General features: G+C 41.1%; 1 protein-coding gene across 3 annotated transcripts in view; it reads left to right on the top strand.

Annotated features, from left to right (window-relative positions):
• SLC35F1 (solute carrier family 35 member F1) overlaps positions 1-18,946 on the top strand; it is a 259,103-nt gene that overhangs the window by 66,123 nt on the left and 174,034 nt on the right. The window contains exon 1 of one of the 3 annotated variants that reach the window (XM_021391052.1): positions 13,050-13,427. The exons of the other annotated variants lie outside the window; for them this stretch is intronic. Coding sequence (XP_021246727.1) covers positions 13,351-13,427 — 77 coding nt within the window. The 5' untranslated portion in view covers positions 13,050-13,350. Of the gene's footprint in view, positions 1-13,049; positions 13,428-18,946 lie in introns of those variants that run through there. 3 annotated transcript variants of the gene reach the window in all.

Below are 18,946 nucleotides of genomic sequence, written 5' to 3'. Positions count from 1 at the left end.
CTAGTGACCATTTCACTCTTCTCACCAGTACCTCTTTGGGAGAATTAATATCAGTGACTTGCTTTGCTGTGGATTTGCAGTGAGGTTTTAAGTGTCTTACAGCCAGACTATGGGAAAGAGGATTTTCGAACGTAGGCAGGCACTTAAACAGGGCTATACGCACAATTGAAAGGCCTGCTACTGGTGAAGATATTTTACACTTGGCATGTAAATTGCAGGCTCAGATCAGCACAGCTAAGCATTTTGCTCCTACCAGGTGTATCTAACTTCTTTTGCACCAGTTTATGCTTGAATCTTACTCATGGCCCAAAGTGGTAAGTGAAAAATGTGTCTGCAGGAGAGAGATGATACTTCAAAATGAGAATTCTCAGTTAAGAGGTTGATAAAGAAGATATTTGGTACATTTTTCAGATAGTATAAATGTATGTCATTTCATTGCTCAAATAAAATAAAGCCATGGCCAAGTATGTGCTCTCAGCCATGCAGACATTAAAATTTGGGTTTGTTCGGTTTGTTGGTTTTAAAGAAGTTTGAGTATGTTCATGTAAAATGCTATGAAAAAGCTAGTTACTTTACAGTATATCTATATCTATATATCCAACAGATATACAGTATCTAATAAATTAGTATGCATGATTTTTCTGAATGTATCGTTATTACCTGCATGCTATTAACAAATTATTAAATGCTGTTGACAAATGAATTTACATATTGGACATCTGACCATGTAAAGTTGCATTTGTTTATCATTTGATTTTACAGAACTGTTGCATATCTAATAGCACACGTTGCATTGCCAAAATCAGTCAGGCACTAGACACATTTAATGAAGAATGTTAACAACCCTGCTATGACAGATCATACAGAAGGTCAGCATAATTCTCAAGAGTCTTATAGAAGAACAAGTGAAGGAAGAATAAATTTGGCCATCTCTAAAAGCTATGAATATAAAATAAATGAGAAGTTAACCATATTAATTGGTTCATTCTCTTTTGCTGCACCTGTGTATCTTCCATTTGTTAATGTGCACTGAAAGAATACATTTGTTTATTGATTTACATTCTTTTGAGAATGAAAAAAGGATTAATTTGATGACTTTAAAAAGAACTACTGAAAATATGTTGTTATCCTTGTCAGCAAACTTTCATCATGCTATTCTAAATGTCTTTGGGTGGTTTTCTAGTATGTCAATCTCTAATGGCTGCAGAAATACTATGTGGCAGACCTGGCAGATAATACATACCTTACAGCACTTATGGGCAGGCTCATGTAATTCAGTACCACTCTATTGAAACTGCTGCTATCACATGAGCTTAATTTTTTTTAAATTATTATTATTTTTATATTTACTTTTTTTTTACATATAAATGTGACCTGAATGCACACTTGATTTCAGTCTCTTCCAAAGCTGCTCCCTCCAGGAGAGACAATTTCTCCTAGCTGTATCCCACAGAACAGAGCAAATCCAGTCGCTGAACAGCAAGGAAATACAGGAATTCAGGATAGCCTATGAAACTCTGGCTTGTTGTGAAGATGTCATATGAGAATCTGTGGCTGTCTAAACATAATGTTTAGACAATGCCTCGCTCATTATGCAGATTGGATGTGCTCTGTGCATGAATTTGGTTCTGTTTTGGAGGAGGCTCTTGTCCAGACTTCAGTTGCTGGGAATTTTGGCCAGCACATGCAAAGACAGATCCAGGAAACAGCTTACTCTTGTGAAGAAGCGGGCTTTGTACCTGCATCTTCTGTGGAGATTTGTTGGGATGTGTGACTCCAGACTCATCTCCCAGACAAAGAGGAGCAGAAGGGCACAGTGCCAGGCAGGGACATCCCAATAACCTACTCAGTGACGTTAAGTCTCTACATCAGATCCCAGAGCATTCCAGGAGTGGAGTGGTAGTGGGTTTTGTGTGTTGATCTGACTGGCCAGTGGTGTGTATGTGTTTGTCTCTGTTGTGTCTATGTGTGTCTGTGGGGGTATATGCTCACTCTTGCTGCTGGCTGGCTCTGGGAACAAGGAGTGAAGGCAGCCTTGGCCTGGGGTTCCTTGCAGCCTGGAGTGGCATGGAGCAAGTCATAAAGGCCATCACATACAGCTCTAGGTGCGCCTTCTGTTGAAGGAGCAGTCAAACTTGCTCCAGTGCAATTCTAAAGGTTTATTAGGCTGTTAAATTCTCTAAAATGTTGAAATGAATAGGAAGATTTTTTTGTACACCTGCTTTTGCAGTTTTCTTTACAAGCCATTACCAACCTAGCAAGTCTTTCTTCCTGTCTTAGACACATTCACTATATTGCCCTCCACAGAGAAGTGAGCAGAGGCCGTGCTGTGATGTCTGTCAAGCTCATGGCAGCAGATGGGCTGTTCTTCCCATACATCCTTAACTCAGCAGCACATGTGGCTTATTTTTAGCAGCTTCAAAAGCCAACAAGCAGTGTAGTACTTTTCTGCTCACATTTATTAAGATGCAAATGTTCCTGTGATCCAGGTGGCGGCACCACTGCCCAATGACCCCTGCCTTGTAACAAAACACGTGGCCCTTACTGCTGGCTCAGTTCTCAAGGAAGGACACATGGGGCAGCTGCAGCCCTGCCTCTGGTGCTTTTAGCTTGGTATTGTTCCTGCTCACAAAATTACGGCATTTCTGATTAAAACAACACACTGTGTTAAAGCACTGGCAAAGAACAAATTGGCGTTTGTGTTATTTATAGGTGCTGAAAGTGAAGCAGGGCATTACAATCTAGGTAGCTGCATTTCAGCACCTGGCAAAATGATTCAGTGGAAAAAGATAAGAAGTACTGCTATTACGCAACTGAAAAATCAGGACACAATGAGGTCAAAATAGCATGACTTCTGTGAAGGTAACCTGTTCTTCACTAGTAATCTACTTGAATTGTTTTTATATGGAAATAGAATAACAAATAAAGGGAAACGGTTGGTACAAATGGTGAAAATAAGGAAAGGTCAATGAGAGGTACAGCTGTTATGGCAGACAGCAGAACAGAAAGCAGTGAAGGCAATTGCACCAGCAGTGGTAAAACTGCAATGCCTTTAATGCAGAACAGCCTCTATCTTGCCTTAAAGTTGGTTGAGATCTTTAAATTCTTGTTTGTCCACAGAAATTATTACAGTAATTGTGGTCATTGTATAAAAAAAATCTGAAAACTGTAAGAAAGGCAGCTATTTGAAGAAAAATTCTGAAGAACTTCAAATAAGAATATGAAGATATTCAGAATGAAAATAATTCTAGCGTTTTTAAAAATTTGCATGTGTTTCATACTTTGACCAGCTTTGGCGGTATATACAGATGAAAAAAAAATACAGAACATGCATTTGAGGGACATGTTTTTGAGGTAAATTTTGATTCTGTGAATTTGCCCAAGAGGGGGATGTAGATGCTCCTGATCTGTTTTTTTTTTTTTTGTTTTTTTTTTGGTAAGGAATCTGTGTCATGAATTGCTGTCCTTTCTATCTCAGCTCTGAAAGAAGATGTACAGTAGCCACTCAGAAATGAAGTTTTCACTTTCAAAGCCTTTGAAAAGTTACAGAGCTGCTGTTTGTTGTTTGGTTTCTTTTCATCATAGTTCCTTTAACTAGATCTCAGCTGTTGCAAGCTTTTCCTGATGAGAAATGTGAAACCAAGAGAAACCCTTCCTCTGTTCATGTCAGAGGTGGCTACATTTAGAGAGACATTCCCATGGTCTTCATGTGCTGTCTGGCTCAGGCTGGAAGGGACTACAAAATATGAGATATTGCCATGACAAACGTTGCCCATTTTGTCCTGGTGCCCAAAATCTGGTTTGTGTCAGGCATGTCCAGTTCTGGCCTGAAGACAGTACAAGATGGAAAATCTCTGCCAGTTTCCCCAGCTGTTTGCCACAGTGTCCAGGTTTTGCAACTTCTTTCCAGTATCAGTTTATCTAGCTTTTTTCCACACTTCCTCAACTTGAAGAACACCTTGCCAGGCAATATTCTCTTCTTACAAAGGTATTTATAAATTACACATTGAATGAGCTATTTTTCCTAAGATGTGCAGCCTTTTTACTAGCTTTTCTATATACCTCTTTCCATCTTCTTTTTGAGACACATATCAGAAGGGCGCATAGCAGTCCAGCACTGCTCACAGCAGTGATTCTCACAGAAGCAAAATCACATTTTCCCTCCTCTCCTTAGCACTGTTTCCTAGTGGAGCGGGGCAGACTGAAGTTCAGTTGTATTTTCTCTACATTCGTTTCAGAGTTAGTGTTTCCAGATTTGAGTCCTCTATTCTGTCACTGCTTTCCTTCTTTCTAAGTATATAACTGAATTTGGTTATTTAAAGTTTTGTTGTAGTTTTAAATTAAAATGCCATTTACCAAACTGTCTAGCTTAACTTCAGCGATCGCTTCTCTCAACAGGGACTCAGGTTTTTCTGTTGACAGACCATATTAAATCAATTTTATATTTTTGCTAGTCTTTCTGTCTGATATAGATTGTATCTTAAAAAAGAGAGAGAGAACTTATGTAAAGAATTATATGAACAATTTGAGAGGGTAGAGAAAACTTTCTGGCAGTTTTCCTCCAAATGAAGGAATGCATAACAGATAAGGTCCATGATGTGCCTTACAGCAACGCATTAGAAAGGGTCCTGTCAGTTTCTTTGACTAAAGGACTGTTGGCATTGTTTTGTGAAAGGGAAGTCAGATTGTTTTTAAGAATGAGTATTCCTATTTCTTATCAGGTCTGTTCTAAAACTGCCAAAGCTATGAATGCCTCTATCAGTGGCAATTAATATGTATTAGAATCTTTCACTTTTATTCATTCTTACCAAATTTTGACATTTTTGTAGTACTCCATTGACAGACTCGCAGCAATTTGCAAGCCTGATGTCTGTAAGGCAAAACCTCTTTTGCTCATTTTTACCGAGGAGTGTATCAAGATGCTGTAAAATTCAACAACCCATCCCAAAAACACAACTGAAGATTAAGAAAAGCAAAAAGCAGTCTGGTTCTGGTTCTGAATTAATTTTTGCCATCTCAGTGATGTTCAGAAAAGCCATAATAACCATCCTACTCCGATTTAAGAAGATGTATGAAATCTGGATGGATCTGCTGATGGGGCAGATGTAAGTGCTGCAGAAACTTGGAGCCAGCAGCATGGGGGTTGTGGTTTAACTGGGCAAGCAGCTAAGCATCACCCAGCCTTTTGCTCACTCCTCCCTCACAGCAGGATGGGGGAGAAAGTTGGGGACAAAAGTAGAACTCATAGTTGAGATAAAAATTATTTACTATGACAGAAAAGGAAGAGAGAAATAAGAGCAGCAATTATAATAATTATATCTAAGTGTACATACATACAAAACAAGTGATGTGCAGCACAATTGCTCACTACCTAGACACTGCCCAGCCAACTCTTCTCAGTTTTATAGTTTTTTCACATAATGTCATATGGTATGGAATATTTCTTTGGATATTATTTTTCAGACAAACAATTTTCTGATTAGTTCCCCAAGCCGACAGCACGGCTCTTAACTTGTGTTAGCAACGGTTAGGAAAAAACGTCCAGCAATTATCCGAGTAGCCACGGCAGAGGGCAGAGGAGAAGCGCATCCCCCAGGCAGAGGGGCGGTGGGGAGCAGCGGGAGGTGCTGGGCCAGCCGTGCTGCCGGGGCCCCGGCTGCGGCCCTGCCCACCAGGCCTCGCTGCTGACGGCCGAGGGGCGGCTGCTACATTGCCAGCCTCCGGCCGAGCGGTTCCTGCAGTGTCTTTGGCTTTCTGCTTAGGCTTTTTTTTTTTTTTTTTTTTTGAGATGCATGAGATGCGAGACACAGCTACTGGCAAGATAAAGCTGGAACGAAGTCCACAATACCTCCTTTTATTTTGATTCTGGCTTCTCTGCTTCTGTCTCCTGTTTGGTTTTGTGTTTAGCACTTCAGCATCTTGGGTCCCTGCTGTTTGTGCAGTTATACCTGTCAGCCATTTTTTTAGTGCCAAAGAATCGATAAATTGAGGCTGCGGTACTACCATTGCATGGCTAATTTCAGATTCGATTTGGAAAAATTACTAATTTATGTATATGTTTGCCAGAGTACTGGATTGCAAAATATGTTGCTAAATAGAATATTCTTCCACAAAAATTATTGTTGTGGTTCAACCCTGCAGGTAGCTGAGCACCACACAGCCGTTCACTGACTCCTCTGCTTCCAGTGGGATGAGGGAGAGAATCAAACAAAACCCCACAAGGTAGAACTCATGGGCTGAGATAAAATGATTTACTAAGATAGAGAAAAAGGATAATAATTATGACAACTATATATATATGTATATAGCAAGTGATGCACAAGGAATTGCTCACTACCCCCTGACTGATACCCAGCTAGCCCCCTGTACAGCAGAAGAGTTGAACTCCCACCCTCTTCAAAACTCCTTCTGCTTGATGTCATGTGGTATGGAATATCCCTTTGGCCAGTTCAAGTCAGCTGTCCTAATTCTGTTTCCTTCCAGCTCCTGGGGCCCTTCACTGCAAATGGCCTTTGCTCTGCCCAACACTTCCTACCAGCAACTATAAATACTGGTGTGTACCAGCATTGTTTTTCTCCTAGAACCAAAACATATCATCATACCAGACACTCAGATTAGAGCAATTCCATCCCAGCTGAAACTAAGACAGTTACTAATTTAGCTTGTTACTTGCTGAATGTTAATACTATGGCCCCACAGGCTTTGTCACAGCTCTAAAGCTGCCGTTTAACTGCCGTGGAATTTATATATGCTGTAAGATCTCACACAGGTCCTCTGCATGAAGGACATGAAGTTTTGATGGAAATATCTTATCTTTAAATGTAACTTTGCCTCCCTCTGTGTGGTGTGTACTAAAGGACTTATTTTCCATTTATTATAGACATGTTGATGATACTGCTATTGTTTGAAAATAAGAATTTTTGGACAATCAGAAAAATACATCTGAATACTCTCAGATTTCCCCTGCCCTCATCCTTGTTACCAGCTTGGGTATTTGTCAAATGCTTTGGATTTGGTAAATCTCTGTACAACTTACTTTGAATTACATCCTATTTCTGAGCCTAGCTCCCTGACTAACTTAAGCTGCAGCTGATGCAAATAATGTCAAAGCATTGCTGCTGTATCGTATCCGATCCCTTCAAGATAAAGTAAATACTGCCGAGCTGTGTGGGATGGAAAAGTATAGTTGATTCACTTTCATCTGCAGCCAAGATTCTTTTCTGTCTTTCTCTCTTACTAGAGCTGGCAGGTGTTGAAGTGAAATTTTGGATTTTTCCCAGAAATGGTGTGGTACAAATGCAAGATACAAGTGTATTGTGCTCTGTTTTGCCTTTGGCTTTGCTAGGCTGCCACCACTTGCGAATTTGCCTTCATTTATTACGGATGTAACATGATGATGAACGAGTACTCTCTGATGAATGGATACCCTCCTGGTAGTATTTCACTCTAAAGAACATCTTAAAAATGTCACAAGTACACTTCAATATCTCTTCTCCTTCCATCAGAAGCACAATCTTGCTTTATATGAATAGACATCTTTCTATTGCTGCTAGAGTGGCACGTAATATTTTACACTCTCTCATGCTCTCTGCTAAAGCCCTATTTCTGATTAAAAAAAAACTAACAAGCAAACACCTCATTTTCTGGCTGAGGACTGCATCTGATAATATTTTGCTTATTATTCTCTAATCTGCAGTTTGTAAACTGTTTTCTCTTCCTGTCATGGTGAAATACAATCTGTGGTGTGTAACTGCAGTTAACATTTGTATTGAGCTTGGCGATTTAAGTACAGTCCATCTCTTTATTAATGTGTATTGTTAGTCTGTTTGATCATGCTTTTCATTTCCAGTTGATAGAGAATGAATAATTGGTTAATTAGTCAGTGAAAGAAAGAACGCCTTTTTTACCGTAATTACAACTATTAGCAACAATAACTATTTTTAGTATAATTCATAGAAGCAAGGAATGATGGAGAAAACTGCATACCGCATTTTAAACAATTAAATATATCAGTGTTACCTTAATTTATAGAACTTAAGCCTACTCTCTCCTGCCACTGCATAGAGCAGAATCACTGCAACACACATCAGGCCTCCTTATTCTATTTTGGATGGTATCACTGTACATGAATGAAATAGCACCAGAGACTGAAGTCTTTATTCAGTTCTCAGCCTTCAGATTTACCCTTAGTCTTTTCAGTGAAGAGTGTATGTTCAAAGTCTGTCTAGCACAACTGCTTCTGTTTGAACTAGTATTTCTTTCCCTTGTGGTAATGAGTAGTATGGAGCATTTTGGCAAAGCTGCTGACTCAATTAAGAAATGCTGTTGGTCTTTTCTTTCTTTTTGAAGAGACAAATTGGTACTTATAAAACTGGGAGCAAAACCAATATAACATGTTGCTGAATGCTAAATTTTCTATCTGAAGATTTATTAAGTGTTCTAAAGCATTTTGCTTTGGTTCTGAGTATTAAAAGGATAATTGTATTTCCAAAGTTGCCTGCATTTGATCTGCAAATCAATGCGTGTTTTAATTCAGACCAGGTAATTGTGCCACTTTGATTGATTGTCTGTTTAAGGAAAAAGAGCAGTTTTTAATCCCGACTGAATGTTGTAGTCAGTTTTCTCTTGATTAAAAGTGCCTAGCAGTGACATATTGTCAAAAAGAGTTTTTTCACAATCTTTTTAGCCAGTGAGATGTCACTAAGTAATACCAGTCCAATGCTGTGGCTGCTTCTCTCTGCAGGAAATGAATTGTGAGAATTTCATGTGCTTCTAAAACAGCCCAAAGGTGTGTTCTCTTCCTGAGTGTGTTCCCTTCCTGAGTGCATATGCTTTGCAGAGAAACATTCCTGCCAGCCCATCACTTGCAGGTGACGGTGCAGCCCTGTGCCCATGCAGTGACTGGCGTGAGAGCCCAGTACCACACTAAGGGCAGATGTTGCTGCCATGCAATTCAGGCAGTGTTGCTTTTGGTGTGAGTCCTCTAAGTTACTTTCTTAGGATCATGCCGACGTAAGTCCTGCTGCACATGGCTATCGCAAGAAGGCCCAAGTGCTAATCTCATTGTTTGCAGAGCTTGAGGCCCGGGAATTTCATATCACATAATGTGCTATAATGGGTATACGAGGGTTACTGCAGCAAACAGATAGAATGAGCAAGTAACTGCAAAGCCAGTGAAGCCAGGCTCAGTGATAGGGAGGAGAATCTGGAAACGGGAGCTGAATGAATAATTGCTATGTAGAAACTGCCCCATTTCAAAAAATGAAGGAGTGGGAGCAAATGATGATGTTTAACACGCTGTTTAAAGCAGGCACTCATAGGGATGACCATGGCAAAGGCAGGGGAAGAGAAACTCCCACAGGTGAGCAACTTGTAGTGCTTCTGTAACTGCTGCAGACAGTACACTAGGCTGTAATGGAAGGAGTTTTCCTGAGCAGGCTGTTGACTGTGATGGAAATTGAGTGATAAATGTCAGTGGTGATTCACCACTGTTTTCTAAATCACACTTTTTGGCCAGTGATCTGCAAAAAATTGCAGAATTTCTATTCCTGACTTCATCAGTAGAGTCATCATCAAGAAGCATTGCAAAACTGGTATATGTGCTGTTGGTCCTTTAACTGTACTGCTGTAGCTAAAAGGACAGGCTTACAAGTGAAGAAGAGATGCAAAGCAACTGTGCAGCTGGCCATTGACACAGAGGTGAGCTTTCAGATTTTGAACATGACATCGATTAGCAGAAAGACAGCAGTGTAATTTGAGAGAAAAGTGCAAGAAGAGTAAGGCCCAAGATCTCATGAATTGCCATCTGGATTCGGACACCCCTTCTGTCAATAACTGGGGAGAAAACATTTCATATCTGCCTCAGCTTCTCTGGACATCAAATGGAGACTTATAGCTTGTATGATGAAGCAGAATGTGAATTCTTCCTCTACAGAGGAAAGTTAGTGTTGGTGTTTGTTCCTGGGCTGGAGCTTTTCAAATTTTGAGACAGCAACGGCAAGTGCTTGATGGGATACTTCTCTGTGATGTGACAATAAGTGATAGATTTTTAATAAATATATGAAATGTTAACTTGGTCGTAAACACATTTATCTTAACAAGAGTTAAGGGTGTTCTGAAGTGAATAAATAGCAGTTCTTTTTGTTATTCAGGAAGGCAGATTTATCATGTCTTGCCGTTGCTGGAGTTCATTTTATTTCATACATATGGATTTAGCAATAATGTGGTAATAGCATTTTCTGGTGATTAACACTGCCCTGGTGTAAAATATAAGAGCCACAGCCTCCAAGAGCACCGTCTTCCAAAGTCACCATATCACATGATCCATTGGCAGAAGCAAATGAAGTTAAGTAATTTAATTAGCTACGATTAGTATTTAAAGCTGTCTACCCAGAAACCAATAAGGAGGTTCGCAATTCATCCTGTATTATTTCATGTAAGGCTTTAACAGTATTAGGTGAAGGCAGTCTAGTTCAGGGAGTTAGTAATTTAATCTGCACTTCTCTGAATTTGTACTTCAAATTGGCCTCTGTGTGTAATGAGCAGAGCTGGTTGCTATTAGGCAGCTGTTCAAAGTCTGGTTGCCAGCGAATGGGTGTCAGTAGTTGCAGAACAGCTGTGTGAATGACAAAAGCCACCACAGAGCAGCAGGGCTGGCTTCCATCTCCTCAGCTCACCTTGAAAGGCCACGGGCAGGTGTCGGGAAGGCCATAGTCCTTCCTCTGCTCTGGCTTTTCCTGCCTTAAATGCAATTCTGAGAACCATACTTCTAAATTCGGCTTCTTTCAGAACTGCTTAATTCACTCAGGAAGGCATCCCTTCCCCCACCCCCTCCCTCACATCTTCAAAGGATACGCCATTTGGGCACACAGCAGCAGCCATTTACAATTGGAATAAAGAAAGACTTGAGGCAGCAGTGCCAGGCCCGGCTCCCTTTGAAATGCAAGGAAAGGCTCCAGGAGCATGGCTGCCTGTCTATACCGATCCGTGAATTAACATACATGCCAGCTGCATGAGTCCAGGCAAAGCAGGGTCTGGCTTAATGGCACACAAAGCAAATGTCTGCTAAGTAAGTTTTCTTTTTTCCTAACAAGTGATGTGATGTTGGCTGCATTACAGCAGTGCCGTACTGAAGTGAATTGATTTCCATTTCTGCCCTTTGCTGACTATCCCTGCTGGGTGAGGAGGCATTGTCTGCAGCCTCCTCTCCCAAGGGGTGACAAGGGGTGCCACTTGCACATACCTCCAAAGATGCTCCAGTCTCACTCTGCCAAATTGCCTCACAGGAGCCTGTTTTCACAGTTTTCTGTGGCCACCACCACAGGCCCAATAGCTGACCCAAACAGCTCCTTGTTTTTCAGGTTCAAATGCATCAACAACCAGAACAAGCCAAGATCAAATACTGCTGCAGTTTGTGACCCAAAGAAAATACCTAGAGCAGAGTTTTCACTCAAGATGTTAATGAACTGTTTTAAAGCATTAGTGAGAAATTCTGCATTATTTTATCACAGAAAAGAAAAAAATTGCGATGAAAAGCTAAAAAAATTGATTCCTAATGGGTTTAACACCAAAACATTAACAAGCCTAGTCTGGCTCAAAACATACGCCTGCCACGAGTGAGCCTGGGCTGAGCTTTCACTCATCCAGGGAGGCTGTGCAGCTATCATGCTCATGGTGAGCTTTGACATTAGTTAGTTTGATGTGAGCCATGTATCTGAATTCCTGCAGTGTCCCTTCACATCCCCTGGGCATACAGGAGAAGATCTCAAAAATCTCAGTGACAGTTAACTGCATACATAGCCCTTCAAAATGCAGGGAAATGAAGCACACTGCCTCCATTTCGTAGTTTCTGACATGAAAGAGAGGTTTCTCACTCTGGACCAGTTCTGGCTTTTGATCACCTCCCAGCACTGAGGGCTGGGCGCAGGGCATGTGTGGTGCAGCACAGATGGAGACTTGGCATAAGGGTCACGCCAGCGAGAGTTACAAGGAGGAGTGAAGAGGGAAGACGTGTTGACTCTGACACCTCAGCAAGAACTGCCATTTGGGGCTGTTTCCCTCTCTCCCGTTTGTCTGGTAGCGATGTACAATACAAAGCCTTCCTCTGATTTCCTTTGCCTGGAGGAAAAGGGCTTTGTCCCTGTCACAGTGCCAGCACCTCCTTGTAATCCTATAGCCCTGCCTGAAAACACCTTTTGAGTAGTTCAGTGTATTATTTTTATATGGTCTGTAAGTATCTTTAATAGCTGACATGGAAAATATGCCATTTGTCTTTGTAATAATGCTTTCCTTTTTAATCATGTTCTTCCTTTGCTATTTTTCTGCCAGCCCTTGGCAATGTTTCATTTTAGCTTGAAGTGAAAGAACAGCCTCCTAAAATAGGATGTAATCCTCAGCTATCGTTTGAGCATTTAATTTAATTTCACTGCAATGAAAACATATTGGAAATCTGAACCGCAGAATGCACAATTTAAGGGAAGTCACTATAAACATTACAGAATCTGTTACCAGCTTTTCCAAATAGCTATAGAAGTATGGGCCGGGAAGCTCTTTTCAGAGTGGTCTGAAACTGTGCAATTCCTGTTAAAGTGCAAGGCGTGTCTCAATTTTTCAAATGTGATCTCTAAGTTTTGAGTATATTCCTTTTGGGATGCTTAAATTAAATGTATTGGGTTTGTCTCTCTGATGTGTTGATTGCCTCCCATTTTCATTTAACAGCTGTGCTCTTTGTTTCCTCAATCCTGTTTATCAGCGCATTTTGAGGGCTTCATCAGAAAAGTTATCATTTGTCCAGTGTGCTTTGGGTTCCAATGTAACTCAGAGAAATCAAATTATCAAGACTTATTTGTCCTTTCCTTCCCCTTTCCTTCCCCTTTCCTTCCCCTTTCCTTCCTCTTTCCTTCCTCTTCCCCTTCCCCTCCATTTTTCTTTTTCTTTTTTTTCTTTCTCTTTTTTTCTTTTTCTTTTTTCTTTTTCTTTTTTTCTTTTTTTTTTACTGCTGTGTAGGAGAGAAAAGAAATGCTTAATTCTCCCACAGACTGGAGTTTTCCTACCTTGTCTCGGTCTTCTGATTTTCAACATCACAGTATTGTGGGTTTGCCTTTGTCATTAGTTCTCTGATTTATTTGTCCTCCATCCAGCTCCAGCCTGTCTGTCAGAATTCAAACAGAATGTCTCACTTCTTACAGGAATTATTTTTGGAACTTTTAAAATATTCCTTCTGTAACGCAGCCTTCCCGTGCAGCTGCAGTGGGCTGCCTGGTATGGGAGGATAACTTGTAGGAGGAAAGAGAGACTACAACATCCCCGACAAAGCTGATACAATGCGTTCTTTGTATCTGGCCTGTATTCATGCATGGCTGCAGCATAAGAAAAGAACAGCTCCACGTCCGCGCTGTTCTTGGGACTGGTCCAAGACCTGCCTGGAGGTGAGGAGGGGGGTGCTGAGGGAGAAGTGCTGAGGCCTTCACCCACAACCTGTATTCTGCCCCATTTCGAGAGCGGTTGAAAGCCTTTGCCAAAAGATTCAGAAGTTAATGTTTGGAGCTGATTATGCTTATTAGTTAAGCTCGATAGCAGCCCCTGAGTAAGATGAATGGTGGCAGGACACATGCTACTTAAATCTTTCTTTGTTTTCTTTGTCTTCTTTTTGTATAGCTTCAGCCAGAGAAGCAAAGATTAGTTCGGATCCCCAGAATTCTGTTTGTTAGTGCGAACTCACCAGTGGTCAGTATGTCAGCCTGGGAAAGCATCCTTCCTTGCGCTTGTCTGAAAGCCCTCTGGCACTGGGAAATTCTGGAATTGCTGCCGCCGCCTCTGATCTACATAACAGTGCAGAGTGCAGTCACCCCGCGGACCCGCAAATGCTGCCCTGTCTTTGTTGGCTGGCCGCAGCAGCACGTCGCATTCAAGGAGCACTGATTCTGCTTTCCTCTCTTAGTGCACAGGGTTTCTTTGTTAAGCAACCAATGGCTTTTGTTCCACAAAGACAGATTAATCATTTTTCTGTGCAAAAAGCGTATACAACAATAGCGTCAAGGCATATACAACAAAAATGTTGATCTATTTGAGTAGAATCTTGTGTTTCTCTTGTAATTTTTGGTTATGTCTACGTACTTGTATCTATACATATGAACTGGTCTTGCAGAATACGGTGTTTCTGAGTAATACCATTGTTTCTCAGATAACAGTTAGGAGGTGGGGGTGTTGGAGACTGGAAATCAGCTTTCTAAAACAAAGGCCAGAAGTGATGCATGCCGTTGCTGAGATGGCAGTGATTGAAAACTAGAGTGAAAAGGGGTAGATGGCAGAAAAGTGACTGCAGACACTATTGATTCCCCGAAAGGAAAGCTGTTATCGCACAAGCTGTTGCAGGGTATGGATCCGGTCGACATTTCTTTCAGGAGAGTGGGTACCCACAGATCTTTTGACAGTAGCAGTTCCCAGTTCAGATGGGCTGATAGATGGGTCTTAGAGCCCTGTCTGCAAAGCTGCAATAGCTCGGGAGTGTGAGCCGAAGGGGGGCATATGTGGAGCCAACTTTCAGTAGCACTTCAATTTTCATTCATTTGTAGAATGACCTGGAAGTAAAATCTACTGTGGGATGAAATTACTTCCATAAATTATGCTTATCTTGATACCAGCCTAAGAGTACTCATGCCAGAAAGAGATGCTTGTCCTGCAAGAAGTGTCATAGCACTGGAGGAATATGGGATCATACAGTTGAAGATTATTGCCCCAGTTCCAACTCCCTTGCCTAGAAATGCTCCATACGTATTCACTTAACTCCAGGCTGGCACTTACGTTCTCTTCACTTCAGAGGGATTCAAGCACATACAGGAATAATTTCCTGTACTATTAGTCTCCATATGCACAAAGGATCAGAATCAAAATTTTATAGCTAGAAATCCTTCACTGTATACTCCCCAGTTTTAGTTGATTCTTGATAAATAGTTTTCATATAAGTTCATTAGTATGATTTCAAAGGTTAATTGATTGTCTGAATGTGCAGAGTTTTTCACCTCTAGAAAAAGAATATGCATAGTCTATAAGCCATCTCTGTACTTGCAAAAATTTACTTTTAAAGAAAGAAATTATCTCCAATCTACTGACCAAATTGGTTTGTGAACTGTCAACCGGCAGCTATTAACATATCTCAAATTGTTTCATCAGCCATTGCTGAAGAATATGTGCCTCTAAAATTAAAAATACATGTAGAATTTATATTTATCTGCCATGAGAATGGAGTTGGCCTAGCTCCTAAAGGAAGGCTGACTTTATCAGTTTTCATAATTCAAAGCAGAGTGTACATAGATGAAGGAATCAGCCTCTAATCCAGGCTGGCTGGGGGCTCCCATCATCCATTTGAAATTATTTTTCTTCACATGTATTGATTGAAATCACTAATGCGCAGCAGTTAGTTTTAATAAGGGGATCCGCTGATAGCTTAGACATGCTGATAGCCCTTCTGTTTTGTTGTTGTTGTTGTTTTTTTAAGGGGAGAAGCACAATTTGTTGGTATGTTTTGAGCGAACTTGTGTTTTTGTGTTCATGAACTGCTTTCTTAAGTGAGGTTAGTTCTTTTGGACATGCACTTGAACTAAGAGCTCATGTGCACTTGAAATTTGCTCCTGGTCTGCTGCCATCTATCTGCAGCCCTTCCATGTCCTTGGCTGGCTCGGCCTGCCTATTCACTGTTTGTCCTCTGCTGTGCTGGCCTGGAATAAGTGATATCACCTCCTTGCTTCCATGCCACATGCTGGTCCTTGCAAGTCGTTTTTCTTGGGGAAATTTCAGCATTCAGATATTAACATGGTCTGATGCTGAAGCTGCAAAATGTTGATGGCAAAAATACATCTTTCATAGCCTCCATGGACTCCATGCAGTTCACTATAGCTGGGTAAAGGCTCGGCTGCCAGCCACACAGGAGCAGAGGGTCTCGGGGCCAGGCAGGGGCACCCCAATAACCCAGTCAGGGCCCCAGGCACCCCTAAGACATCAGCCCCACAGGGCTGGGGAACAGCCATCACAATGAGGCTGCAGAAGACCCTGTTCTGAGATCACCACAGACTGAGAGATCAGTGCCAGAGTTGTGGGCTCATTGTGGAAATGAAAAATAGAAAATTAGAGGAAAAGGTCATAAAGGGATGGTTTGTGTACAGTCAACTGGCTGGTCAGTGTGCTGTCCAGCCAGGCTGTAAGTGCCATTTGTCTTTGCATCTGTACTGTCTTCTCAGTCTGTGTTGATGCATGACTGGCCACGTATATGTGTGTATACGACGTATTGTGTGAGCATGTGCCGCAGGACCTACTGGCAGTATGTGCTCTGCCTGGCTGTTGGCTGGATGTTGGGACATGGATCTACACAGCCTTCCCTGTGCTGGAGGCCAGGCCTGGCAGAGCTGCAGAGCTTGGCACAGCCCGCTGCTGTCTTCAGAAGGGCTGGGGATGGTGACTAGGTTACAGGAACCTAGTTACACTAAGATCAGATGGGACACAGCAGGAATTTGTGAATTTCTGCCTTTCAGATGTTCCCCCCATTTCAGAGAAAACCACAGTTTTCATTTGTACAGAAATAGGGGGCAGCCAGTGCTTTTCACTTACCAGAAACAAAGCAGTAGCTCTCTCTTTGCTCCTCAGCCTGGGACCTCTCATTGCTTACTTTGGCCTGGTATGTGAAAGTAACGAAGGAAAGAATCTTCTTAAAGGTGCCTATTGTATCTGATTTATTTCATGGAGTCATTTGAGAAACCCTTCCCATCGTTCTGTCTGTTACATCTGGCTGTTCAGTTCTTAATGTGCTGCACAAATTGCTTTCATCAGCTGTTAAAGCTGTGCAGCTTAACCTTGTGCTTCATCACTAGGAAAAAAGTAATTATATTGGACATCTCCAGATGTTCTCACTTAAGGAAAATGACACGTCTATATTTACTTTACAATTCATGAGTGAGAGTGCTGGGCCTTTCCAGATCCTTCAGTATCTTCCAAGCAAATGTCTCCCTCCATCTTACATTCTGCTTTCATTTCTGCGCAGACAGAAAGTTTCATTAGTGTTAGTAGTGTAAGGTATAGTCACCAGCCCTTCATGCATTCTTTCAGGCTCCAGAGCTCCTACAATAAGCATAAGTGCATGTTGGCAGAAGGTCCTGCCACAGCTGTCATTGTTGTAACTGGTGCCAGCAGGGAAGAACTAGATTATGAAGTCCTGGATCTTGCCAACTCATCAAAGAATATGCAGGCATGAAAAGATCAAAGACTATCACAGAATAGTCTTCACCACAGCCATGGCCCCAAACTGCATAGCCTTCATCCTCCAGTAAGTACTGTAGTCTTAATAAAACTGCAGCATGTGTTAAACACCTTAGACTGCCTGATTCTTTCTTCCATCCATCTCTGAGGTTCTTTCCTTGAGTGTCATGAAGGTCGTATACAATACTGCAAGCAGTTATTTCAGCATTAGAGGTAGATATTTGTCATCAGCTTTGGCACAGATTTCTCCATGTGTCTTTCATTGTGTTGAAAGCACATTCCCCTACCATTCTTTGGCTGATGGGGCTATAACTCACCATCTTCCATCCAGTTGTCTTAAGAAATACAAAGAAAGCAGAGACAAGAAAGCACAAAGGCCAATACCATAATGGAAATTTTCCATAGAAGATTTCATAGACAGCTTCGCTTTATCCCATGCTTGGCAGACTATCACATACTAATACATTGACCACTAGAGTCTTGTAGTTTGTCAAAGAAATAACCCTCTCTGTGCTGAGCAGTAGTATGCGTGTGTGTGTGTGAGTGGGGAGTGAAGAGTAGGTATGTTGGTCTACCTGTGCAACCGCACTGATAAGCCTCTCTTTATCCTCCATTTCTGATTTGCAAGGACAGGAAGTATAGGATATGGATGTACTTGTCTGTATACTAGAAAAATCATGCAGCATGTCAATTGAGTGCTGCACCAGTCTGATCTTAATGCTTCTTTCCAAAGATTGCAAAGCTGTGAGTCTGGATAGGAGGAAGGCAACAGGAACTGTACCACAGAACCAGTGATGGGCAGACACACTGCTCACAGAGACACACAGTTTTTGCTGTAAATTTTTTATTGTGGAGTAGGTCTGCAACATGTTTCAGGTCTAGAGGCTTTTAAGTATTTGTTTCATGGCTCAGTAAATTAAGTCAAGATTTTTTTTTTATTACTGACTTATTTTGTTCCTGATCATAACAAAAAATATACAAATAATCCTAAACATCTTCAAACAAATGATTTTTGTGAAAGCAAATAGAACATAGGATACTCCTTTTTTAAATCTGAGTTCCTATACTATCTGCTCCTTTTTGAATCTGAGTTCCTCTACTATCTTTTTAAGAAATATTTATTTAGAAAATTTAAACATTTACATGGAAGTTGTTTGTAAGTATTATAAGTGAAACCAACAAATGGAAACTTGGTTTTATTGTTTGGACAACATTTTTCTGTTTTCCTGAAATTACCGGAATAATACCATGTTACAGACACAGCCATTTTTACCATATAAAGCATTTTTTTCAGAGATTCTGTTTAGTACAATAACATGTATTAATCAGCACAATATGGGTATCAAAAAGAGATGTTTGATGGGTTTTTATGGTTATGCTAAAAACCTGTGTATTTCAGATACCCCACCAAAAGATATTTAGACATACCTTGAAGGGAGAGATTTGAAAATATTGACAAAATTATTGTAAATTATGGAGGGTAAATTCTAATGGACCTGTATTATTGCAGAATGGTGATAGTCAGTGAGGTGGTTGCAGGATCTGTTATCACTTTATGCACTGAGGTACATCTATATGCACTTACAGGGCTTTGTTACTGTCTGGAGCAGAGAAAGATTTAGAAAGATCTTGTCCTATGGCTCCCAGGCCCTTAAATAGGCAGCTGCTTCCTAGAGGTGACCCACCAGCAGTGAACAGA

This window comes from Numida meleagris, chromosome 3 (assembly GCF_002078875.1).
Source record: "Numida meleagris isolate 19003 breed g44 Domestic line chromosome 3, NumMel1.0, whole genome shotgun sequence".
Classification (NCBI taxonomy): domain Eukaryota; kingdom Metazoa; phylum Chordata; class Aves; order Galliformes; family Numididae; genus Numida; species Numida meleagris.
This window is presented reverse-complemented; position numbering and strand designations above follow the sequence as displayed.